This window comes from Gadus chalcogrammus, chromosome 22, assembly GCF_026213295.1.
Source record: "Gadus chalcogrammus isolate NIFS_2021 chromosome 22, NIFS_Gcha_1.0, whole genome shotgun sequence".
NCBI lineage: Eukaryota > Metazoa > Chordata > Actinopteri > Gadiformes > Gadidae > Gadus > Gadus chalcogrammus.
The window spans coordinates 7,304,190-7,332,087 of record NC_079433.1 but is presented as its reverse complement, the minus strand read 5'-3'; the positions used below and the strand labels follow the sequence as shown (position 1 = coordinate 7,332,087).

At 48.2% G+C, this 27,898-nt stretch overlaps 1 protein-coding gene across 1 annotated transcript; it reads right to left on the bottom strand.

The window, feature by feature from the left end:
- Positions 1–120: 120 nt before the first annotated feature.
- Positions 121–27,884, bottom strand: LOC130376231 (solute carrier family 45 member 4; the record flags this gene model as incomplete). Its single annotated transcript, XM_056583452.1, has 15 exons — positions 121–1,264; positions 1,754–1,908; positions 2,365–2,433; positions 3,295–3,425; positions 3,552–3,632; positions 4,145–4,244; positions 4,480–4,641; positions 5,310–5,408; positions 5,442–5,710; positions 6,175–6,624; positions 7,070–7,247; positions 7,873–8,063; positions 8,753–8,932; positions 12,152–12,340; positions 27,626–27,884. Coding segments are annotated over 15 exons (2,715 nt in total), but the record flags the coding sequence as incomplete, so codon positions are not given.
- Between the last annotated feature and the right edge of the window lie 14 nt (positions 27,885–27,898).

Here is a 27,898-nt window from a genome sequence, read left to right as displayed (position 1 = left end):
CAGATGTGTCTCTCTGGGGGTCAATAAGACTTGACAGTATTATGCCGTGATTAATGGAAATGGATCACACTGTGGTCAAGGAATTCCTCCCCCCCCCCCCCCCCCCGGGCAACAGTCCTGATTACGCTGAGCCATCGGAGAAGAGGTTTTTTTTGGATCATAAACAAGGCCAAAAGTCCCAAAATGTCTGAAGAAACATTGCTGTTCAAAAGTCTTAAAGCGACAGTAACCTGATCCCGTTTCTTCCACAGAGCAGAGCACGGATTGTCTTATGTCCCATGGTTCCGTGTGGTTTAGTGCGATGCCTGTTTTCGGACCAACAGACTAATTCCAACACAATTTTCGTCATCTGTAGTCCCAATCGGTGAGGAAGAACTCCGATGTTATTTTCCCATAATTGCAGCTTTCAGGGAGAGGGTTAGTTTATCAGCTAGTCAACGTTGTCCACCATTGACCTCAACCGTAATCCCGAGGGATGGATCACGCATGTGTGTGTGTGTGTATGTGTGTATATGTGTATGTGTGTAAAACAAAGTCCCCTGAAGATTACTGTCCAGGTGGTTGCTCGTTAGCACCCCCTAGAGGCCCTGAGTGATATAAATGGATCTTTCACACACAAAAACACACACATCTTCCTTTAGAGCAGGTTATTTTGTCGGATGTGTAGGAGAGGAATTTGGTTGATGGCTTGTCGTGATTGGTTGACGGCTGGCCAGGACTCGTGCTGAACCAATCAGGTCGCGACGACTCCGCCGGTCCCGAGCCAGAATGAATACGTTGGTTTGAACATCCACGGAAAAAACTAAAGGCCCGAAATAGGAGGTATTAGATCGGCCAGTGTCAGCTAGAGGTCCCATCTTCTCCCCTCCTTTTGGAACGCTATTTGGAAAGGTCAATGTTCTTCGCATTCGTCACTCTCGGCTGGAAGACAAACGGACAAAGAGGCGGGTCTCCTTCGATTGCTGGTTCCCTTGGTTATGGAGTCAATCGTATTGATTTCTGCGACGGCCATCTCAACAGTTCTCTGCGAGGGTCCCGCCCTGTTCCAGGGGAGCCAAACGATCACAGAGCAGACTCGTTGCCCAGGTGACAGGGAGTGGAATTGTCGGTGGTGGTGGTGGTTGTGGTGACCGTACTGGTTTTCTTGCCGAGCCTCAGGAAGCTTGGTGTATCTATGACGACACTGACCGACAATCGGTTGCCATTGGTCTGTTCCGGCGCTGTCAAGGCCCGCCTCTCCAGCGCCTTAGCTGACTCCGCCTCCCTGTCAATCACAACGAGAATCAGACGAGAAAAGTGGTACAATTGATCACTATGACTGTTTAGTTTAGTTTATTGGTTGAGTTGACAGGGCAGTTTAACTGCTGCAGGTCGTTTTCACAGCCTCCTCACCTACAGAAGCCTTGTCTGACTTTGATTCGTCCCTCTGCATGAATATTGACTGAAAACTTGTGCAACTTTCAACCACAGTTCATTATTACCCAGAAGGAGCCAAGGCAGCCATGGTGCTTTGACTATACTGGTTTAATACCGACCAATCACAACCACATCAGGGGATCTCCCTCTAAACTAAAGTGGCGTCGTGATTGGCTCCGATTGAATGGGAACCCGGTTCTAACCGGAAAATGAATAATTAACTCTTTCAAATCAAGGATAACATTTACACCAGTGTATTCCTTTGCAAATTTTTTTTCCCAGGGTCTCTCCTAGTTAGGACCAGTGGCCAAGGGCGTTAACGGTGGCCTCTCCTCACCCTCCGTGGGGCGCGGGGTAGATGACCAGGAACAGGGCGGTGAAGAAGCCCAGCAGGGAGCCCCCGGAGGCCACCATGGGAATGACGCGCACGCTGCCGCACGCCTCCACCACCGAGCCCAGCGCCGACGCCACCAGGATCTGGCTGATGTACACCTGGAGGGGGATCCAACAGCGTGATCCAACAGCGTGGGCCAAACAACCTAACCCTAACCATAACTCTTTTAAACCTTAGACGTCGTTTGTAGATGGTTGCTGAAGCCTAGCATGACATATCCACCTAGCTACAACATAACATACCGTATCTAACTAGCTGCAGGTTCCAGCGTTACATAAAGCATGGCACTGCGTTCTTTTTATAATTTTATAATAATTAAAAATATATATAAAAAGAACGCATAATTCTATATCAATTATGACAAAACATAACAAAAATGCTAATTAGAACCATTTAATTAAATGCCGTCTGCTTGGTCGGTCAATTAATGAATCACGCTAATGAACACAATTCATCTTGAATCTATCATATTGTTTTCTTATTTTTCCTTATTTTCACAACATATCGAGCGTGGTTGAACGTGGATGTGTGGCCGGCCGGTCCCGGCTGCTTACCTGACAGGTTAGGATGGCACAGTCCACGCCGAAGCCTCTGCGGGAGTTACCGGGACTGTGGTGGACGTACTGCAGAGCGGGGGGAGCCGTACGGGCAGGGGGTTAGGTCAACGCTCGGGTTTGATTCATCATGATGTGAAGCAGAGTTAAGCTGAGCTTGGAGAACAATAGCAGTCGCTTTATAGGTCAGATGACATGCCACCAGTGTGAGTGGGATTAGCCTTACAAGCCGTTTTGAAAACACTTGGCGTTTCCACGTAGGTGTGTGCTGGATAGATCAGTTTATCAGCTTACCCATCGTATGGACTGTAGCAAACGCTGCTCATCTATCAGTCATGCATCTAGGTGGACACGACCACTCGAGATGTCATAAGAGACAGATTTTCCAAATGGCTTGTAAAGGCTAATCTCACTCACACCCTGTGGCATGTAATGGGACCTTTAAGCTGAGCTCGGAGGACAATAGCAGTACCTTTAACCAGCCAGTAGGCTCAGGCCAGAGGGAAGGCCCAATTAGGGCTGATTGGTTTTTGGTGTGTGAGGGGGACAGTGGATTTATGAATCGTAAAGCTCTAAAAGCTTAGCGAGATTAATAACTGATTAGAACAAGCTTTTCCAGGATATTACAATGATTATAATCAACAAACACACTGCCAAACAAAATAACAAACAGGGCGAACAACAACAAAATGGCGAGGACGTTTAGACCAAAGCAAAGTCTTGACTTTGTTCCATTTCCTCTCTGAAGTGCGACCGAACATCTTCCCAGAGCCAGTCAGAAGCATGTGTGTCTGTGTGTCTGTGTGTGTGTGTGTGTGTGTGTGTGTGTGTGTGTGTGTGTGTGTGTGTGTGTGTGTGTGTGTGTGTGTGTGTGTGTGTGTGTGTGTGTGTCTGTGTCTGTGTGTGTGTGTGTGCGCGAGCGCTTGTTACCCGTTTGATCTCGTGGTACTGGCCCAGCAGGGCATAGGGACAGTAGGAGATGCTCATAGAGATCACCCCCATGCTACTGATCATCACCATGGCAACGTAGACGGTGGGGAAAATCGCCATGACGGCAGTGCCTGAAGGACGGAAGGGAAGGGAAGATGTGACCCTGAATTAACTTTGGCCCTGTTTTTTTATTTGTTCCAACTTCCAAGCCTAGTATTTCTATTTTCTACTACAGCAGCCGGGTGTTGAGAACTCACCGACGGAGAACGCCAGAGTACCAACGAGGTAGATGACCTTGATGCTCAGGTCAAAGTTGTCCAGATACTTCTGAAGGATGGCTGAGAGAGAGAGCCAGAGAAAGAGAAAGGGGGATTCAGAATTTAGAGTGTGTTGCTGTACGCTACATATGATCATGTTATGTCATCCATTGTATTCAATTCATTCTAATACAATTTTTCCATGAATTGCCTGAACAGCTTATACAACCATCTCAGTATTTAAGTGAGTGAGTGCGTCACTGTGTATAAGTGTATGTATAAGTGTGTGTGTGTGTGTGTGTGTGTGTGTGTGTGTGTGTGTGTGTGTGTGTGTGTGTGTGTGTGTGTGTGTGTGTGTGTGTGTGTGTGGGGGTGTATGTGTGTGTGGGTGTATGTGTGTCTGGGTGTATGTGTGTGTGTTTAAGTGTGTATAAGTGTGTGTGTATAAGTGTGTGTGTGTGTGTGTGTGTGTTTAAGTGTGTGTGTGTGTGTGTTTAAGTGTGTGTGTGTGTGTGTGTGTTTAAGTGTGTGTGTGTGTGTTTAAGTGTGTGTGTGTGTGTTTGTGTGTGTGTGTGTGTGTGTGTGTGTGTTACCCGAGCATACAGCAGCTGTCATGGCGTATATGACCAGCCCCCAGCAACCCATCTGGACTCCTCTGTGGTAGTTATCTAGCGCTGTGGAGTTAACCGGCGCCTGGACACACACACACACACACACACACACACACACACACACACACACACACACACACACACACACACACACACACACACACACACACACACACACACACACACACACACACACACACACACAGAGTTACATCAAATACAGACAGATACACATACAAGTTTGTTTCTATTTGCGTGTTGTTACACGTGCGTGCGTGCGTGCGTGCGTGCGTGCGTGCGTGCGTGCGTGCACTCACCGTGGGGTCTCCGTGGTAGATGACCTGTCCCATGAAGTCTGTGTAGAAGACGGCCTCGGCGATGATGGAGAACCAGGTGAGCAGGTGGCACACACACAGCCTCAGCAGCTCCGGGGGCATCTTCAGCATGGACATCCACAGCAGCTGAACCGTGGTCTCCACCTGGAGGAGGTGGGTGGGGGGGGGGGGGGGGGGGGTCAGGGCTCAGTCCATCCATCCATCTGTCGTGTTTGCTTGTGTCATGAATCGCATTTAATTCCATCATCTCTTCATCTTCCCATCCGTCCGTTCCTCGTTCAAATCTTCCCACCCTAAATCTTTATTCCCCTTCCGTTAATCCTATTTAATCCGTCCGTCCGCCCTCCCTCCCTCCAGCCAACCTTCCTCCCTGGGAGTCATCGCTCCGTCATCCCTCCGTCCGGCCCACCTCTCTCCCTCACTCGTTCCATCCATCACTCCCAACACGACTACCTCTCACCCCCTCTCTCCCTCCCTCCTCACCTCCTCCTCCATCCCTCCCCTCTCCCTCCAACACTCTCCCTCTCCTCCCCTATTCCTCCCTTCCCGATCCTCCTCTCCTCCATCTCTCCCCCTCTCCTCCTCTTCATCCCCTCCCTCCCCCCCCCACCCCCTCCCTCCTCCTCCCCCTCTCCTCCTCCATATCCCCTCCCCCTCTCCCCCCTCCCCCCCCTCCCTCCTCCTCCTCCTCCCTCCCCCCCCCCCCACCCCCTCCCTCCTCCTCCCCCTCTCCTCCTCCATATCCCCTCCTCCTCCCCCTCTCCCCCCTCCCTCCCCTCTCTCTCTCCCCCCTCTCCCCTCTCCCCCCTCACCTCCACGTCGCTCTCCGTGTCCCCGCTGGAGGAGGAGGCGGTGTGGACGCTCTGGTGGCGGAGCCTCCTGCTGCCCCCGTTCACCCTGCTGCCCTGCCCCTGCTGCCCCTGCTGCCCCTGCTGCCCCTGCTGCCCCTGCTGGTGGTGGTGGTGGTGGTGGTGGTGCCTCCGCTCCTCCTCCACCTCACACACGTCGTTCATGCTGCGCGAGGGCTTGATGAGCAGCGTGGCGTTGGGGTTGTGGCCGCGGCGCCGGGGCTGGTGGCTGAGGCGGCAGCGGCGGCTGCCCACGCGGCCGTAGTAGGAGAAGGTGCAGGAGGGCTGGCGGTAGAAGGTGTGGTGGCGCCGCGACGACAGCGCCAGCTGCTGCTGCTGGCGGGCCGGCGCGCCCGTGCTGGCCGCTGTGGGTGGGGGTGAGGGGGAGGGTTTGGTTAGTGAGTTAACGGTGGGGTTTAGGGGTCGGTGTCTGCCATGAACTGGAATGTGGTACAAACTGAATGACAAATAAGACTGAGGTGAGGTTTTAAGGTCTAATTTACGGACACACACGCCACAAAAGAAGTTACCAACCGTGTGTCCAGATTCCTTAAGCTACTCTGAACTTTTCTGGTTATTTTTTAGAAAGTTGTTTTTGATCGGATTAAAGCTCAATAACTAGAGGGTCTAATGCAAATGTAACAATAAGAGCCCAAGGGTCAATGTTTCCATTACATTGAAATACAGAGATTTATTGATACTATGTCGACAACATTACGATCTGAAAAACAAATAGACAAAACCAAGAGTACTAAAACAGTTTGCACCAATTACACAGTAGGTGGAGGATGTATGTTCTCTGGTTCATAATGAGGCTGAGGGCCCTCACCTTTCACCATGCCGGCCTTGTGCGCCTGGCCCTTAGCGCTGATCCCGTTCACGCTGGCCTGGTTAGCGTTCCCCACGTTGGCCAGCAGCCGGCCGTTGGGCGTGTGCTGCTCGCTGAGCCGGTTGTTGAGCAGCGCCTCCTGGCCGTCGTCGTTGTCCATCTCCTGCAGGAAGGCCGAGAGGCGGGAGACCCGGGCCACCGGCGTGTGGGACCGGCTGTCGGCATCGGGGTTCTCCTCGGGGTGGAGGTGGTCCGGGGGCGGCGGGGGAGAGCCGCGGTGGGAGAACAAGGACAGGGTCCGGGTGGGCGAGCCGTGGTAGGAGGACAGGTGGTCGGCGAAGATGGAGGGCTCGATCTGCTGCAGGAACAGGGTCTCGTGGTCCAGGTGGTCCATGTGGTCCATGTGGTCCAGGGTGGCGTCGGCCATGGCCAGCACGCTGTCGCTCTTACCTGCAGACGGAGGGGGGAGGAACACTGGTTAGATAGAGCAGGGAGAGTCGAGAGAGGGAGGTGGACACGGGGGAGCATACAGTGATAGAGAAGGGGTTCATAGAGTAGAGAGGTGGATAGATGGAGGTAGACACTGTGGAACTTACAGTGATAGAGAAGGGGTTAAATAGAGTAGAGAGGTGGATAGAGGGAGGTAGACACTGTGGAACTTACAGTGATAGAGAAGGGGTTAAATAGAGTAGAGAGGTGGATAGAGGGAGGTAGACACTGTGGAACTTACAGTGATAGAGAAGGGGTTAAATAGAGTAGAGAGGTGGATAGAGGTAGACAGGTAGGGAGGTAGACACTGTTGAACATATTGGTTGGTTGGGGTATGAGAGGAAAGGAGGAGAAGCATACAATAATTCATGCTTCAACAAAAGTTGCCCGGCCCCGGGCAACTTACTCCGAATAAGCTCCACCTCCCGGAAGTCTATGTCTACATTGCCATTCTCCGATTGGTCGTCTTCGTACGGGTCGTAAAGGCCGTAGCTGTCCATCAGCTCATCTTCGCCGATCATGGTCAGCTGTGGAGCAGCACCAGTCTTCCCAGAGGTTAAAGCGTGGGGGTGCTCTGGACTCTCCTGATGAAGAAGAGAATAACATATAATGCATCAAATGCTATGTTAAAAGGGCCATCACACTCTTTTTCTAACACAAGAGAGTTCTGCTCAATACGTGGGTAGTGATACACAGAGCGGTCTGCGACTACCAAAACATCCCAGAGAGGTTGAACCACTCATCACATTTGTCACTTTTCCCATATCGGCTCAAAGCAGAACACAAATCAAATGGGCCTCGCCTTTATGGAGGGAAGACAAAACAACGGTGATAGTGTAACACAACAAACAGCAACAGACAAGGGCTTAACGGTCAGCATGAAGGCGTGTTGTGGTATTGTGATATCATAGGACATCTGAAGCCGTTTGGGGTGAAAAGAGGTGGGGCCAAAAAATGAATACATAAAAAAAGAAATGAAAGCACACACACAAACACAGTCACATTGTGTTTGTGTGTGTGCAGTCTCATGCGCACACACGCACACATACAGTCTCACACGCAATCGCACAGTCTCATGCCCACACACACAAACACACACACACACACACACACACACACACACACACACACACACACACACACACACACACACACACACACACACACACACACACACACACACACACACACACACACACACACACACACCTGGTCGATGCGGTCGCCCTGCGGGGAGTACTGCTGCTCGTCGATGCTGAGCAGGTGCAGCACCACGGAGATGGTGAAGAAGAAGGCGGCGAACACGAAGAGGATCTGCTCCTGGGACTTGAAGATCTGACCCAGGAAGGTGTGGGTCCAGTCCAGGCCCCCCAGGGCGTAGCCCACCGCCCCGCCCAGACCTGTGTAGCAACACACCGGGACACACACACACACACATACACAGAGGTACACACACATACACAGACACACACACAGACGGAGACACACACACACACACACACACACACACACACACACACACACACACACACACACACACACACACGCACTCACACGCACACAATAGAAATGATCAGCAACGATTTATGAAAGATTCATGATATTTGTATGTGAAGATAGACATTAGGCTAAACACAGGCTATTTGAGGATGGGATTAGATCAAGTAAGATAATGAAATTCGGTTGTCACAGCAGAAAGCAAAGGAAGTAACAAAAACTTAAAGAGATGCAACACTAAAACAAGATTCAAAGGCCTAATAAAAGCAAGTCGTAGGCTAAACATTGTTTTAGGATTAGCATAGGTGTATGCTAGAGTTACACTAGAGGTCAGCGAACCATAAGCTAGTTATAGGCTAAACGTAGGCCAGTATTAAGCTAAGGTAGGCTAGTTTTAGGCCCAATCCCATTTCTACCCCTTGCCCCTTCCCCTTACCCCTCCCCCTTATTTTGAAGGGGTAAGGGGAAGGGGTAAGGGGAAGGGGTAAGGGGTAGGAATGGGATTGGGCCTTAGGCTAGCGTTTCAGCTAGCAGTGGGCTAAGCCTGAGCTAGGTGCCGTCTAAACGGGGGCTGGCGGTGGGGGAGCCGTACCGGCCGATGCGGCGTGGATGTTCAGGGCCATGTCCTGCTCCTCCGTGTTGGCCACGTCCAGGAGGTACGCTCGGATGGGGCCGTCCGAGGCGTCGGCGCTGAAGTCCAACACCACCACCCCCAGCACCGTCAGCACGATCCCTATTGGCTGGCTGCCCTGCTTGTCACCCAGCGCCAGACCTAGAGGGGGCGGGGCGGGGGAACCAAGAGGAAGACGTGGCCGTTGTTGATGAGTCAGTTCATTGACCCGAGGACGGACCGCCACATTCGATGTCGAGGGGGTGAGGCGGAGGGAGAAAGGGGGAGAAGGTTGGGAGGGAGGGGGGGGGATAGTTTAAAATCGATCGTCGTATCGTTACGTTTTAAATGCACGGGCCCAGTGGCGAAGAGTGAGTGAGGGGTACCCACTGGTGGCATTCAGTATCGTTGTAACCATGGGTACACGACTAAGGAAACTCTCATTCATAGATCACGACACCGGACGCCTGTTCTTATTCCAGTAAATTAGTAGTTAAACATCTGCATGCCTGTGTGTGTGTGTGTGTGTGTGTGTACGTGGATGTTTCTCACACACACACAACACACACACTGACGCAGCATGTGTTTCTGGCCACGTCCTTCTCCCTGTGTGAACCACTCGCTCGGTGGGAGCGCGGCTGTTTGTGTGCTCGTACGGGGGGGGGGGGGGGGGGGACGACGACAATAGAGTGGCGACTCACAACTGGCTGCGGCTGGCAGACAGACAGGAAGTTAATTGTGATTGGCGGAGAGGGGCGGGAGCAAACAGGAAGCATTTTCCTGTGAACTGTCTCGTCCCGCGTTCCCATGTCACCGCGTGTGCCCACGCGGGCCTGTCCCCGCAAGGTGGTATATTTATACGCGTGTGTGTGTTTGTTTGTGTGTTTGTGTGTGTGTGTACACTTTCTCGCTGTTGTCTTGCCCCTTACTTTCCTTTCTCACACCGATAGAGGTCAGAGGTCAACATGTCACTGAGCCCGCCAACCGCTCAACACACACACACACGCACACACGCACACACAAACACACACACACACGCACACACACACACGAGATCGCACTCATTCATTTGTTTCTCCTTATCTCTCTTTAGCACACAAACTATTTTCCCGTTTGTCAAATCTATGTGTGTATGCTGAATGTGTGTATGCAGTGTTGTCCATGTGTGTGTGCGTCCATATGTACGCGTGCGTACGTGCATTCATGCATGTGCATGGTCAATAACACATCCAGGACTATGTGCATAATGATGAGCTATACATCCATCAGCTAATTGATTGCCAGTGGATCAATACAGATCCTGTATAATGTAGCAGAGGTTGGATGCATTGGACCTCCATGTGGTTCTGCTGACGTCAAGGACTGTGACCTTCCAGGCGAAGGGTTAGCCATACTGATCAGCGTCTAAAACTCTGCTGCTTCAAACTACAGATCGGCAATCAGAGGGTTGTGCGCCCATGACCCCACACACACACACTCAACAATGAAAATGAGATGCGACCAAAGTCGTGCTAGTTTTACCACTGCTCTTACAAACAGCCCTGACATCATAAATTACCAACCAAGCCTAATTCACCGCCACGGTCGGAGTCTCCATCAACGGCAGTCGACTGAACTGCCTCGCTCTGCTTTTGGCAGAAGAGATGCTGTTTGGTACCCCGCCCCCCACCCCTACCCCCACCACAGCGAAAGCGTTTGCCAGTGTGGGCAAGTCAGCGTGAGAAAAGCCCTTTTAGTGGAGCTGACAGAATCCCTCCGTTTGGGTTCATTCCCTCCTAGACCAACCGTGTCCAATGGACGGAAAAAAACAGAATGAGGGCCTTAATCCCCAAATGGATCTCTCTCTCCCTCCCTCTCCCTCTCTCTCTCTCTCTCTCTCTCTCTCTCTCTCTCTCTCTCTCTCTCTCTCTCTCTCTCTCTCTCTCTCTCTCTCTCTCTCTCTCTCTCTCTCTCTCTCTCTCTCTCTCTCTCTCTCTCTCTCTCTCTCTCCCCTCTCTCTCTCCCCTCTCTCTCTCTCTCTCTCTCTTTCTGTGTAAGGAAGGAGACAGGAGACATTCCCTTTTACGGTAACTCTCTCCCTCCCTCTCTCTGATTACAATGCGGCACTCTTAGCTCCTTGCACGATACCAACTCTCATCTCGATTTTAATTCATCACAATAAACACTAAAACGGCCCCCGCCAAGGGATCAGTCAAGTGTTATCTGCACTAATCTTAATTGACCTAACACTATGTTGCTATTGTCGTTAATACGATAAAAGGCTCAGTCCTGAATGCAGCGACACGGGTTCGATTCCTACCCGTGGTCATTTGCTGCATGTCCTCCCTCTATCTCCCCTACATTCATCTCTATCTCACTCAATAATAAAGCATAAAAATGCACGCCATCGGCTTCACCCCTGCAATAGTTTGCCATCGACTCTGTCGTCCCGTTCAGGAGGTTTAAATGAAGACAGCGCGACCACAGAGGAACGGCCACTGACAGTGTGTCAGTAGCAGCAGCTGTTTACTGGGAGACACTCCTCCCCCCCCCCCCCCCCTTCTCCACAGGGGGACGCTGTCCTCCACCAGGCCTCTGGGGAGGACGGTACGAGCTGTCAGAGTCAAACAGCCGGGAGGATCACAGACCAGGAACTCAAAGGTAGGGAGGGGCAGCCTCCGGTTCAACCGGTACGTTGGCATGGGTTATTTTAAGCCGGTTTCATATTGTCAAACAGATCTGATCATTGTCTTCAAATGACAACAATGATATTGTACTGTGTTGTCTACTGGAAAACTTATCACTATAACCCATCTAAAGGACAATCCCTAGTGGCAGGGAGAGTTAAGAGTGTCACGCCCAAACTCTAACCACAGGGCTGCCTTGAGTGCCAACCAATCAATCAAGCATGATGGATCTTTTTGAATGAAATTTCCCTTGTCAGAGCACTGCAAGAGATACGTCTGTCCCAGACATTGAGTAATGTGTCTCTCACAGAATAATTCACCTGAATGTCTGGGGGTGAGCTGCATTTGGGGATCACGGGTTAGCATCGGTGTGCATTAGTAACAGGTCAAAGTGTACGGTGCTTCTTCAGCGCTAAAATAATGGGTTCAAGGGTCACAAACTGGTTTGGAACCACTTGCGTTCAGCTGAAGGCCAATGATCGACATAGAGTGGGAGTTAATTTGGTTGGCGCAGAGCAAAGAAGTCCTCAATGAATCAGTCCTGCTTACTTTTCTGACCACATAATGGTCGCCTTGATGCATCTACAGAGACTTCAGCACCTTGCATAAATCTCGGAAGTGCAAGAAGAACTTTGACGAGGGGTACGCGTTTGTGTACGTTTCCTCCGCAATCTCGTCACTTTGTACCGACGACCTCGCCGCGCCCCCCACTCACCCATCAGAGAGCCGTTGAGGAAGAGGGCCACGCCCAGCAGGGTGCCCACGCACAGGGCCAGGATGAAGGGCCGGCGGCGGCCCCAGGCCAGCGTGCAGCGGTCGCTGGCCGAGCCGATCAGGGGCGTGACCAGCAGGCCCAGGATGGGGCTCAGGAACCAGGTGAGGCTGTAGTACTGCTCCGGGAGGCCTGGTGGGACAGGGGGAGGGAGACGCAGGGGGGGAGACACAGGGGGAGAGACACAGGGGGGGAGACACAGGGGGGAAGACGCAGGGGGAGGGACACAGGGGGAGAGACACAGGGGGGAGACACAGGGAGAGAGACACAGGGGGAGATGAGGAGAGGAGAGAGACACAGAGAGAGAGAAAGAGAGAGTGGGGGGAGACACAGGGAGAGATGAGGAGAGGAGAGAGACACAGAGAGAGATGGAGAGAGAGAGACAGGGAGAGATAGGGGGAGTGACACGGGGAGTGAGGGGGAGAGAGAGACACAGGGAGAGATGGGGGAGAGACATAGACAGGGAGAGATGGGGGAGAGAGAGTTAGACGTCATGTTTTTGAGTATTAAAATAAGGAAAGCACAAAGGGTTTAGGGCAGTGGTTCCAAACCTTTGAATATAGGTGTATGACTTAAAAATAGATTATACACATGCAGCGGCTTAGCAGGAGTGCCAGCGCCCCCTTTATACTCAATTATTACTAAGGAGGCCATGGCCAGAGGGAAGCAGCAGAAAGGAAAACGTCAGCAACGCTGCTAATGCTCCCAGTGTGCTGATTGAGCAACCACAAATTATCGCCAAAGATGGCAATGGAAAACATGACAATGAAATCAAGTTCTGCACCAAGCAACACTATTTCCTAAATAATAACAAGTCATAATACTATATTTACTGAACAATATTCATTATATATTAAGGGATTGTTTATTTTTATATAATATAATGATAATATAATAATCAAATCCCAGGTGCCACCTGCAGTACCCGTACCACAGGTTGAAAACACTGGGTTAGAGGTCATCTGGCTCAGGGACACCAACAGGACATTAGGGGATCAAACCCAGAATACTTAAAGTATTCAAACACACTAACCCCTGGAATGGGATGAGTGGGAACATGACCAGGAACTGCCCTTTGAAGTACATCTACAACACATTACAACACGTTACGTTCACAAAGACTAGACACAGTCAATCGCCAAGACAAACCACTAGGTGGCAGATGTTACAACACCAGGAGAGGGTCCATCCAAACCGCGGTCTACCTCTATGAACATCAATGTGATGCTTTCTCCTGCTGATCCCTCAGTTCTCCAACCCTTATCCCCTGCATCCAGAGTGTAAAGACCCCAGGCTACAGACGAGCTGTCATTGACTTATCTAGAACGTTCCATCGTCCTCCCTCCCGCAGTACTTTTCCACAGCCTTCTCCCCTCCTTGTGTTGATCACATGGTTCGCACAGAGGGCTCCTGATTGGCCACAACGCCCCCCTGACCTTGAGTGAATCACTGGATCACCCCGACAGCTTAAATCCAGCTAAAAGGGGGAACCAAGCCCCCCCCTGAATCCTCTGATGGCCCCCCCTCGACACACGTCTTCAAGACAGCCGTCTCAAAGAGGTGTCCCCGTAGAACAAACACAGGTGTCACTCATAACCCTGACTATGAGTATGCTCTGTCCGTGCATCAGGACACGGCTGGAGGAGTTAACGACTTAACGACTACCCATGCATTCATCAAATGATCAGACCTGTAATTAGTGTAATGAGGGTCATCTGTGTTGGCCGATGACACAGCCTCTCAGAAAAGAGGCTATTCAACAACAAGTGTGAGGACAGGTGTGTCGCATTAGGGCTTGGTCAGCTGGTATGTCTGGGACGTTCACGCCTTCCAAAGCATTTGTCAACAAAACAGATACAAAAAAATAACTGGTTTGACAGCTAGGCTAAAACCAAAAGGGTAGTTTAGAGCCAATATGTGAAGACGTAAGAGGTGAAAATAGATGTGACGGTTATCACAAAGGATAAGGGTGGAATAAAAGGGATGGGAGAATATCGAGAGAAGAAAGTCAGAAAGGAAGAAATAGTGAAGGGGAGAGGTGCTTTCAAGAAAGAAAGCAACAAAAAAACAGGCAACAAAGAAGCCCAGAGTGTCTTCCTAAGGGACACAAATGTCAATGGCTGAGTGCTGTGTCCCATTAGCAGATCAGATTTTCCAAGTGATTCCAGCAACAGAGGTAAACCTTCTCCTAAATACACCTCGTTAAGGGCAAACCAATTAGTGCTTATCCACCTGACCTAATAAGCTCCCCACGCACCCTTTGATGTTGACTGTTTTGTGCCATTATTGCCAATTAATACAATTGATTTATAACAAAGCATGCTAGTGCATGTCTTTTTCCAACCATGCTCCTTGTTAATTTGCCGAGATAGGATAGAAGCAACAACAAGAGACGATGACAAAATGACTCAGACACTGATGGGACTTTGTCTGAGTTCATGACTTTGCCCTATGTGGATAGGCTGGCAATCGGACATATTCTGTCTGTGATGGAAAATGGTCGTGATATTTGTTTGTGTATTGTGTGTCTTGGTGAGTTTATGCCTTGTTTGTACCTAGGTGATATGTTCAGGCCATGACAAACTGAACAATGTGTGTGGATTTATGTCTCACTTCTGTGGATTCTTGATAATGGTGGTTGTTTTTGTACACTCTGGCAGAATGTCTTGCCGTTGCTATAATCTGGAGGAACAGTGGTTGCAACGTGCAACAAACTTTTTGTACAAAGCCTGCTGTGTTCAAACAAGCTACTCTATTGTCCCCTGTGGCTGTAAACCTGTGTGCTACTGTGGAACTCTGGAACCGGGGCTTGACCCTGGTTGCCACGGTGACCAGGTCTTGGGAACCCTGTGACCACAGAGACTCCATCACCTCCACTTCCTGCCCGTCTCCTAATATGGAGTCATTCACACCAAACTTCCTGTTCCGGAAGTTTTTTCTAAGACTCCTTAGCCAACCTATTTTCTGTGTATTTTATTTCTCACCAAAAGTATATACACACCGGTATACATAAATGCATACACACAACCCCAAACACAGTCTTCAACACACACATAAAGAAAATATAGTGATCTTTCTGTCTGTATGCATGTAAACAGTTGGACAACAAACAACAGGAAAAGAAGCCTGACCAAGCAAATAGTTCACACACACATACACGCATGCACGCACGCACGCACGTACGTACACACGCACGCACAAACGCACACACAATACTGAGAGAATTCAAGATCAGGAAGTATTTACAAGAAGGTGACAGCAGAGATGGATTGAAAATAACCCAAATTCAGAAAAACAAATCAAACAACCGATTCGTAGCGGGGATGCTTATCACAGAGCAGGAGGAAGATGAATGTGAGAAAGCACGTAGGCTGAAGGAGAACCTTAGCACAAGTACATTGCGTGTGTGCAAAATAACTAAATATAAAATTATATGAATAAAAAATACCTGATTGGACCGGAGAAGAAGGGAGAGTTCATATTAAGAAGAGAGAGACCACAGTGAAGGAGGGAGCAAAACTGAAAATAAAAAACTTTAGAGAAGAGACAAATTGGTGTATCAAAGGGTTAAACCCCAAATCACTCTTTCCATTTGAAAATGGCTCCGCTTGGGTGTTATGAAGTGATGGTGAACATTCCCTTGTTATTTTTCAATAAATTGTCTAACGTTGTTAAAAGGGAGTATTCTCCTTTTTTAACAACGGGTGAGTGAGTGTGTTCATTAAGGAGAAAGCGAAAGAGGTTCACATCTGAATGGATACGGACAGGGCTGTTGAATAATGGTAGGAAGTAGAGAGACCCAATCAGTCATCAAAGCAATGGTTTTACGGCGCAACACAATTGCTGGGGCTGGGCACTCCCTCTCACACACACACACACAATAAGACTGTTAGGGTAAGGACTGCACATTAGTCTACTAAATCTGGGCTTATGTGCGTGTGTGCGCGTGCTTGCCTTCATGTGTGCGTTCATATGTGTGTGTTGGAAAAAGACTCCATTCAGGAATGTGCCAACAAATAACTGATTTATACAAAGTAGAACCAAGAGCATTGTAGGTCAGGTGGCGGTCCGAATTAAAGCCAACGCTTCGGTTGCTATAATACAAATAAACGTACTGTTGTTCCAGCTTTCAAAGAGAGGAAAACCACAGGAACACTACACTTCTCTGTCTCCTGGAAGGCGAGGGGATGACTTTGTGTTGGGATGTGCATCATATCCAGTCCTCAACTGCTCTTTCTCCCCCAGGGAAAACAATGCGATTGGCTGCTTTCTCACACTCCCTCCAATGTAAGACCTTGTGATTGGCTACTTTCTCACATACCCTGACGATGTTAAAATAACTGACGGGCTACCTTCTCAGATACCTCCCCAGGTAAAACAACTTAATTGGCTGCGTTCTCACAAGCCCGTCCAAGGAAAACAATGAGATTGGATGCTTTCTCACGTACCCAACTCAGTAAAACAAAGATATTGGCAACTTCCTTACATGCCTGCTGAAGGAAAAACAACGTAATTGGCTCATTTCTCACAAGGCCCAGTTTGGTGAGAAAACAACAGTAGACAGAGAGGCCTAACCAACAATAATTTACATGTATTTGTGTGGTGTAGCTGGGTGGGAATCTAACCCGAATCGCTGTGAAGTATTTGAAAAACGGTTAGTGCCCTTGCGGGCTGAGTCAGTGTGTGAACCAAACTGTGGCGGGTAGGTCAGCTGGAGGAGAAAGGAGGGAAGGAAATGAACGGGGAAAAAAAGAGTTTACACTTGGAGAGAGGGAGGAAGCAGGTGGCACACAGAAATAATATATGAGAGGGAGATTAATAATAAATGAGAGAGAGAGAGAAAGGGAAAGAGAGAGGGCGAAAGAGAGAGATGTATGGCAACAGATGGACTGTGAAAGCCGTTTGCAAATAAGTACGTAATCCGTTTATAACTGATTCCACTTTGCGAGCTAGACCGAGTCCCATTCATTCCCATGGCAGTTTGAGCAGTTCAGGCGTTAGCATTGTGTGGCTTTGCTAGGTCGCCAACACGATCGATGACTCAGCAGGACCTGAACGATAACATAGTGGATATGAAATCATGATGGCCCAGATTTCTGTGTTCATTAAAAGAGGTGGAGGAGAGAAGGGGGCACACAGACAGACACACAAACACAAAGGTGTTCACACACGCACACACACACACACTGTGGGTGAGTCACAGAGCTTGTGCGCAGCAAGGGGCAGTGAAGACATCTATCAAACGTGCACTTGCACACACACACACACACACACACACACACACACACACAAACGCGCACACACACGCGCACACACACTGCAAGGTCAATAATATAGTGCTTACTAGGATGAAATATTGACTTGTGGTTGGTCGTTTGTGTGACTCTCCCTCGACCCAGGTTTGTGCAGCTCTCCCTGGCCCCCAGTATGTGCATCAGAATGTGTGTGTTCTAATGTACTATCTTTAGTGCATGAGGAATTATACACCACACACACACACACACACACACACACACACACACACACACACACACACACACACACACACACACACACACACACACACACACACACACACACACACACACACACACACACACACACACGCAGAATCGTTCACTTGATTCATTTATAATACGTATCATTTAGGGTTACATCATTTTCAGAGTGAATGCATGTGTTCGTACGAAAGGGCAGTATTAAAAGTGCTTTAAAGGAGCGCTAAGAGCTAGCAATGAGCCAGTCAGCGAGGTTACGTAACACACTGCAGTTGACTCGTCAGTGAGCAACGAGCGAGAGAGCGAGCGAGTGAGCGAGCAAATGACAGACAGACAGAGGTTGAGATCTTGGATCACCGTCAACCTTGGTTCCCGAGTGGCGAGAGACCTCAAGTTAAGCCAACTCAAAACAAACCAGGTTCTTGTTTATGAGTAAAAAATGACCACCCGCTGGTCAGTGTCCGCTCCACGCCGTCACCAAAACACGACAACATTAACACAAAAGGCAAAAGGAACCAAAACAAAAAGCAGACGAATCACGGGAGCGTTGGGCAATGTGCTGAGACGGGGCATTCTGCACGGCATGCCTGGCCTAACTGGCGGTATTTGCATAGCTAAACAACCTGCGTGCCCATGGGTGCTTTCAGAGGCGCGTCCATACACACACACGCATAAACACGTCAAAACAATATAGACAAGGGTTTGTCTCTTTTGTCCGATCGAATGCACACACAAAACGGAATGCTTGGCCGCCCTCGATTTAGAACAACAACAGCAGCTTAATAAAGGCTTCTTCTTAATGATAAACAGGCCGAGGTACATTCAAATCAGCTTAATCACACTTGCAGAACACACGTGTTGCCTTTTTTATCTGAATGCCCTGGTGGCTTTATGGGCTTAACAGTAGATGGCGCTGTCTATGGTGTTACGGTAACCGCAAGGTCTTCATAAGAACATCTACTGGTGTGAGAACGTCGACACCGTTCTGTTGTCTCACACACACAAATAGAAAATCACAGAAACACACATAAAATAACAAATAAATGTGCCAAAACCTTGTAGAACACGCAAGCACGCACACTTTATCATACACACATCGTTCTGTTGTCTCTCTCCCACACGCGCGCACACACACACACACACACACACACACACACACACACACACACACACACACACACACACACACACACACACACACACACACACACACACACACACACACACACCAATTCCGCTGGGGACGAGTATCCACCAGTTTTCGTCAAGATTAATTTAGTACCCACCACTTGTAAAAAAATAAATAAACTTGAGTTGAATTATTATGGATTATTACACAGCTCTTCTCAATGCTGTAAACTGCTCCATTCACTTGCATGGACCTTCCCAACGTTCAGCTGTCGATTATTTTTGTTTAAAGCACCAAGGCAGGTTGCTAGTACCATGGACAGTATCAGAACGATGACCTGTTGAACTAAATGGATGTGGTAGGCTACACCACGGGATGCATCTGCAGACCACTGCCACATAAATAAAGGTGAGCCGTGATATTTATTGCTTAAGATTGGCTGGTGCTGTGGCAAGGTCTTTTGTGTTCTTTGCACTCAAGTGGTCGGCTGTTTTAACTTGCAATTGATAGTCGGAGTCAGTCTCTCGTTGACACAAAGTGACTTTTGGTCATTCTTGCTTTGCATGAATTCTGGAATAATAGTGTGGGGGAGTGCATGAGTTTTGGTGAGAATGCCTGATGTAGGCTAGAATTTGATGGAATGCGTGTTGTGAATAAGAACAGCCCGCTCATGATGTGATGCAGCGCTCAGCTGTGCAACAAAGATTTTTTTCTCTTTCAATCTTGACGACTTTTGTAGTGCTGTGTGTAGCCACACGTATGCCCCTTCTGAACTTAAAACACACAGTTAAGTTCCTGTTGTTCATGTTGGTAGCTTAGCCATGTCATGTCACGTTGTCAACATTGGATACATGGAGCAGAACATAGTGGGTCATGTGTCCGATGCTTTTTGGAAACGTTTTTTGGATGCTCTTTGGAAACAAATTTAGTACACATTTTATTCCTTAGTAATTAGCTACATGGGTATGCCGTCTTTCAGAACCTTTTATTTGCTGCACTAAAGAGAGAAAAAAGAGTGCATTGTCATTGTACCCAGCACTTCTGAAAATGCAGATCCCAATGCGTCTCTGTCCCCAGCACATTTCAAACCAAACTGACGCTCATGCACACACACACACACACACACACACACACACACACACACACACACACACACACACACACACACACACACACACACACACACACACACACACACACACACACACACACACACACACACACAGCCTTATTTTACAGAACAAATCATATTATCTATTTCGCGATTGTCGAGTAAACATTGTTGTTTCCTCTGCCATCACACACTCACACAAAACGCACACAGTGTGTTTTCAAACACCATCACTCATTCGTCTGTGTCCTACGCCTTGAATGCCTGGATCAGATTATGGTGATTAGTCAGCCTGTCTGACTTGACATCCTCTGGCTTATATAACCCCGCGTCATGCTAGCTAAAAGGTCAGTTTTAAGATTAGACCGGCTCGCGTGATAGGATGGGCCCAAGTGGATTAGTCGGCATGATAGGCCGCCTCAAGATCAGGACGAACCCTCGCTAGCACTAGCACAACATGCTACATTAAACAACTGCTACGGCCAAAAAGTCCTGCGATTAGGGGACGAGTGTGTTTACTCCTGAGGGAATTTGAGTCAAGCGTCATCTCACCTAAGAAGAAAACCAGGATTCGATCCCTTCACAATACACTCACGTGCTATACTTTCAAACACAAAACAACAACACCCCAATCCCAGATTATACACCGTTGCATGACCATGCTGTGACCACTGTTTGGAAACATGCAGCTCCTTCCCACCCACTGGCCGCCTGCCAGTGACCTGAGAGTATATTTAGCCAGTGTGACATGCAGCCAGTTACATCATCACGGTTGACCTGCTTCACCTGTCCTGCTGCAACCATCACACACACACACACACACACACACACACACACACACACACACACACACACACACACACACACACACACACACACACACACACACACACACACACACACACACACTCTGCTCTGAGGCTCTGAGGCTAAAGCATACAGCCTGTAGCCTGTAGCCTCCCGCAATCACACAGACACACTACAGTAGCTTCTGCTGAGCTCTGAGGTAGCCTGTAGCCTCTCACCATCACACAGACACACCACAGCGACCTCTGGAGCTCTGAGGCTAAAGCATATAGCCTGTAGCCTCTCGCCTTCACAAAGACACACTACATTAGCTTCTCTGGAGCGGTGACGCTAAAGCATACAGCATGTAGCATCTCACCATGAGGAGCCAAAGTAAAGCACTAGTCCATGGGTATTATTTTGGAAAGGCTCTGGGCTCCTACTCACTGAGGAAGATGCCTATCTGATGACTGTCTGTCTTTCTGTATGCATAAATGCTTAATTCTGACTTTGGGAAAGGTTCTTTGTACCGAGGGATTCTGCTGCACTACCCACTACACCATGTGCACATCACCTATGTGATGGATTAAGGGAAGCAGTGACGCAACGTAACTAAGGATCAATGCTATTAGTGAGCTTGCGGGCCATAATCAGAGCCTCAAAACACGGCCTCACACACCTGGTATGTGAGGGTTACTAAGGGCACACACACACACACACACACACACACACACACACACACACACACACACACACACACACACACACACACACACACACACACACACACACACACACACACACACACACACACACACACACACACAGGGCCTTGAGAGAGAGAAATGGGGAGAGGTAGAGAGAGAGACAGAGAAGTAAACAGAGGGACTATCATAGGTTTAGCAAAGGCTGAAAGGTCGTTTGCGGGACGGATCGCGGTAATCCCTGTCCCTCGTCGGGCTGAATCCATGCTAGAAGGTTAATAATCCTGTAATAAATGTCCTACTCTGGGATTTATTAAAAGCATCAACTCATCTCATCTTAAAACGATAATGCAGGGAGCACTTCAGACTTTACTTCTACAAAATATTTTGGTGTGTCATCGATATTGCTTTTAATAAATGAATAGATAAATATTAGAGCGAGAGGGTTTGGATGGGAAACAGGATTGGGGCGCTCTTTGGCGTGTTTGGATGGACACTGTTTGACAAGACACATTACAAGAAAACGAAGCAATACGAAAGAGAATGGCAAAACAGTAAGAGAAAAAGAGAGGAAGCAAAGGCTTACCGTGACTATTGAAGCTAGCGAATGAAGATTTACTTAGCTGGCCGCTATCAGATGAACCCATTTGGATAACCACTATTATGAGCTATCAGCTAGCTAATAAGAGTGTTGATTGGATGTGTCTGCGACAGAAAACAACTAACAGTTAGCTATTAGAAAATAAGTCTTATTGTAAAACCCTCAGTTGTGTCTCTCAGGTGTGTCAAACACTGTCAAAGTCTTTCTCAATATTAAAACACACAATGGCATGAAATAAATAACTATCAATTGATTAAACGCTTCGCTGAAGGAAGCAATAACACAATCATTTGATGGTGTGAAAGGCTGGGTGTTAAGCATCTCGCCATACCGGTTAGGTTTCTATTAAAGACAACGATGATAACTTGTTGGCAGATGTCCACACTGTAATCAAAACACAACAGCATCAAAACAAATGGAAAAGTTAACAAAGGCCAAAAGCTTTCGAACAGCTTTTGTCCTACGCCCAATTGATGCAATCGGATCACGAGAGCACTAGGTGATGTGCACAATCCATCACGCCAAAACACGCCATGCCAAGTAAATACAGCAGTGGCTGGGTACATATTTCATGTTATATAACTTTGGGAGTTGTTCCCTCACGTTGCGTCTTCATCACACACCTTTGTGTGAGTGAGATGAGCATCATCTCCGGACTTAACAGAGGCCAGAAGCTACATCATGAAGTTACATGAAGAACTCAAATGTGCTGACCAACAATGACCGACACACACTAACTATAGACATGTCAGTGCTGATTAGGTAATCTCTGTTAAAGCAGTCCTTTATTTTGGCACATATTGTTGGATATTATCATTATTGGTTCAAACAGATTAGAAGCGAAAGAAATTGAAACGCCCCGTTCCCCCTGTTTTGACTCTAGATCATACTTTGTCTAAAGTCTAATTTATGACCCAACTAAATCATGCACTTGGCTCTGAATAAAACGCTAATCCCCATGCAAGGTCAGTGCTTGAATGAGATATCTGTCCATCAGAGTGGGGAGCACCGCGAGCATTGTGGGATAATGTGCGGTGAAGTGAAGGTTGCTGCTGGCTGGTTGTGTGCCCTGGCACCCCGGCACTAGCTGGCTTTCAGCGGCTCTTCTCAGAAGGCTTTGGAGCTTATGTAAGACGTGCACGCTCCTGGGAGGTTGGGGGAGCCTGCGTCACAGAACACACACTCATCGTGCTACCCGTCGTCTCTCCCTCTTGTCAATCTCTTCCTGTTCCTGGGTACTCTCGCCCACTCTCACTACGTCTCTCTCTCTCTCTCTCTCTCTCTCTCTCTCTCTCTCTCTCTCTCTCTCTCTCTCTCTCTCTCTCTCTCTCTCTCTCTCTCTCTCTCTCTCTCTCTCTCTCTCTCTCTCTCTCTCTCTCTCTCTCTCTCTCTCTCTCTCTCTCTCATAGTCTTGCTTCTCTCTATCGCTCCCTGCCTTTCTCGCTCTCTCTTGTTCACAGGTTGTCAAGCTCTCTTCCTCCATCTCTCCTATTCATAGGTAGAGCCTCACTCTAACCATCTCTCCCCTACTCCCTCCCCTTCTTTCTCACTTGTAAATAGTTCTCTTTCTTTCACTCTCTTGTTCTTATTGTTCCGAACAGGAAGTCGTCTCAATCTCCCTGCCACCCTCTCTCCATCTTCCTCCCTTGTTCGTAGGCAGTCTCGCTGTCTCTCCCTCTGTCCCATCCTCCACCTTTGTGTGTCTCTTAAAGGAATACTTAGGGATTTTTCGATCATCTTGGGTGCAAAGGGACCGATCTGGACAACAGTAGTTTAAATTGGTCCAGTGTTAAGTGAGAACACTGCAATGTAATCCTTTGCGGCAATATGGACCCATCAATGAATGCCCTCTAAACGTTCTTGTTTTTGCCACTGACTGGCTCTGATTCTTTTGTATTGTTATGGAAAGGATCGCTACAGCATAATTTCACTTCTTTCTTTACCTTCTGTCTGTTTGTTATTGTGTCCAAGAAAGTCTCACTCAAGTTGAAGTCTCGCTCTAAAATCCAATTTTCCGCAGGAAATGTCCCTGATGTGTCCCTGTCATTACACTACTCCCCTTCACCCAGATCTTTTAGATAACACAAAGCTACACTTTCGTGACTCCAACACAGCAAACCCTCCTCTCTCCAGCTCTCACTCACATTACCACGGCTCTCTTCTCTGCAACAACTCAACTCGTGCAAGACTTCTTCTTGAGCCGGACTTGGGTGTACACAATAATACAGACCTGATACAGCGAAAGATAACGAAAAGGGATAGGGATCTTTCCATAATTTGACATAGCCAGTGGCAATGACAAGCACTTTCAGAGGATGTACTGTATCTGACCTATCACCCAAAATAATTACATTGCAGCTATTTCATATTGGCTGCAGAGTCAATACTGGACCTGCGTCAATACTGGACCAACTGCAACCAAAATAAAATCACTCTTACACTCAATCTGAACAGAAAATAAGGTCCAGGTTGAAAACTCCTGAAGTTCTCCTGTTATCCTCTCCTAGAGTGTTGATCCAACAGTAGTACGGTCAAAGGTCAACATTAAGACTCCCTCTTTGTCCCCCGGTCTCAATCTCTCTCCCCCCCCCCCCTCTTCTCTAATTCGCACTGCAGCTCATTACAGTAAAACAAGTCCATATCGGTTTGAATCTCAGTACAATGTCACCGGAGTGGTAAAGCCTGTGTCCCGGCTACTTTGAACTCTCTGACTAAAGAATGGAGAAAACACCGCCTCTGTTTAATGTCCACATAGAAAAACTATGTTTTCACACGCTTTATGCTCTAGGACTCTAGGTTGTATAAATAGTGGCCAAGCTATCACTCAAGTGTGTCTGTCTCCACACGGCCAATTGGAATACAACTCAGTGTTTAGGGTGAAATACGGCAAAATTTGCTTACAAACAAAAGGTTAATCCTACCCCAAGAGTGCAATAGAAGTAGCAGTAGCAGTTGAGCTAGAAATCTAAGTTGACAGTCATTGCAACACATTAAGGTCAAAAGCAATACGATTTGTCATATAAAGCTTGCAACTGAAGTGTGGTGATTACAAACAGCGATTGTGGCTCAAACGATTTCAGGAGAGGAAGCAAACCTTGTGGAAACCAAGTCACCCCTCCGAGGCGAATTAGCCGACTTTGCTCAACTAAGTCAGCATTATGGGTGGGAAAAAACGATAATAACAGAAGGAGCGAAAAGAGAGGAAGATAGAGTGGGAAGTGGAACTCACTGAGGTGGAACTCGCTTAAAGGGGTAGTTCGGAATTTTGGACATAGGGCCTGATTCCGAAGTGAGCATTGGTATTCTATATCACTGGAGACAGTTTTCAACACATTTCATTCAGTCCTTCTAGTTGCAGAGTTCGCTCGTGCTAGGCTAGCGCAAGTCAACGGGCAATGCTAGCCTGCTATTAAAAACAGTCTTACCCACTCCACAGTACACCCGAGGTAAATCGATTATAACGACAGATTATAAATCTAAATGTCTGTTTATAGAATAATGTTAGAAATAAAACCAACCTTGCATTGCATTGCATTTTGAGGGAATTGCGGGGTCTCAGCAGCAGTGTTTATATTCCTGTACGTAGGCTACGGCAGCGGCGGACTGATACCTAGGTTACCTGCCGCTGTCATTGCTACAAACGCAGAGTACAGTGAACGAAGGAATTCTACAAGCGTATTAAATTAACAAGATATGGCCACGTTTGGAGGAGTTAGCGATGCATCTGGTTTTGAAGACGATTGTGAGGAATTTGTTGTATCCAACGAACCGTACATGTACGAGCCGGTGTTTTGATGTCAAAGCCAGCAGCAACAAGCCACAGTTGAGTCCTTTCTGGATCTCACACTGGAAATTGGTGGAAACTTTGTGGCCATCTGTACCGTTTATTTCTACAATTTCTAAAAGCACACTGAACCATCATGTTGCCTAGTCGTTCAATTGCGCTTCTGTCCCACGCTTCTCTGTTTACGTTCTTCTGTCGTGATTCGGTTACAAACCTAACCAGCGCATAGTAGAATTCCGCTTCTGCTGAGAAAGTAGTCCCTCGATGATTCATGCGATGCAAGGTTAGTTTTATTTCTAACATTATTCTATCAACACAGACATTTAAATCTATAGTCTGGCGTTATAATTGATTTACCTCGGGTGTACTGTGGAGTGGGTAAGACTGTTTTTAATAGCAGGCTAGCATTGCCCGTTGACTTGCGCTAGCCTAGCACGAGCGAACTCTGCAACTAGAAGGACTGAATGAAATGTGTTGAAAACTGTCTCCAGTGATATAGAATACCAATGCTCACTTCGGAATCAGGCCCTATGTCCAAAATTCCGAACTACCCCTTTAAGTGGTGAACAAAGTGACTCTTGTTGGTGTCAGCATCTCTCTCCTGCTTCCACCTCACTTCTCTTTCTCATTACGGACAGTGCAATTGGAAAGAGTCGGTGCGTGTGTGGGGACCATCATTCCAAGGTAAACTCCAAGCAAGAGGCAGACTGAGAATCATTATCCCATAGCAGCAGCAGCAGCAGCAGCAGCGATGTCAAATCGATAATACAAGTCCTTGTTGGGACAAAGGATGTAAAACCTCCAGAGAGAAAAGAGAATAAAAGTGCCAGGTTAACTGAATAAAAACACATGCAGTGACATTATCAAAAGTGGTCAGAAATGGCAGTGAGTCATGTGCTAACCATGTAGGGCAACACGCCTCTTAGCGACCCGAGTTCGATTCCCACTCGCCGTTCTATACGCTGCATGTCATTCCCTCTCGTCTCCAACCCACTTTTCTGTCTCTGCTCCCTCCCTTGTGCATAAAGGCACAAAGCTTGTTTTTCCTTCCCTCCCGCGAAAAATGTATACTAGTGGCTAATTCCAGAGTCAATGTTCGTTTCAATGATGTAATAAATCAGGATAAATCAGAAATTGAACTAAGCTATGACTTAACAATGTGGAAGGCTGACACAGCAGAGCAGCTCATCACCAAAGGTCTGTCCGAGGCTTCTGGTTATCATTCTTGCACACAATATGTGGTTAAGGCGGGGCTCGTGTTTGTACGGGTGCGGAACATAACGTTCTGGTGTCACATGCGGAGTCTGTAATGTGTGTTGTGGGGCGTTCTGCCTCCCTAAATATAGACCTCTCTGTGGTCCGGAGTGCCTGTGTGTGTGTCTAGACAGGTCGGGACAGCAGTTTATGGTCTGTGTGTAAGTGTTGTGAATTGTGTGCGCGTTAAAGCGCGTGTGTAAGGTTAAGTGTGCACGCTTGTGTGTTTTTCAAAGTGTTTTTGCATGTATTTGTTATAACGTGTGAATGTGTGTGCGGGTTTGGTGTGCGTGTATGTTAAAAAGTGTGTGTGTGTGTGTTTAAGCGAATGTCTGTATGGTAAAGTGTGCTTGCTTGCGTGTTATTCAAAGTGCTGGCGCATGTATGTGTTATTGTGTGCGTGCGCGTGCGTGCAAATGTGAATGATCAAGTGTGCGTGCTTGAATGCTCTTCAAAGTTTGTGTGCATGCATTGTACATGTATGCGTGTGTGTGTGTGTACTTGTGTGTCCGTCTCCGTGCCTCTGCGTGCGTGCGTGCTCGGCCCTCACCTATCTGCAGCAGGACGGGCGTCACCAGGGCCGTCTCCATGGCGTAGCAGAACTCCCGTCCGAACATCACCGCGCCGTGCATCAGCCACCTCTTCAACGGGATCCCCTCCACGGCGGCCCCCTCGCTCGCCTCCTCCGCTCCCCCTCCTCCTCCTCCTCCTCCTCCTCCTCCTCCTCCTCCTCCTCCTCCTGCCTCTCCATCTCCCCCCGAACTCGCCGTCTCTCGGCCCCCGCCGTTCCTCCCGCCCTTCCCGCCTCCCTCCTCCTTCCCGC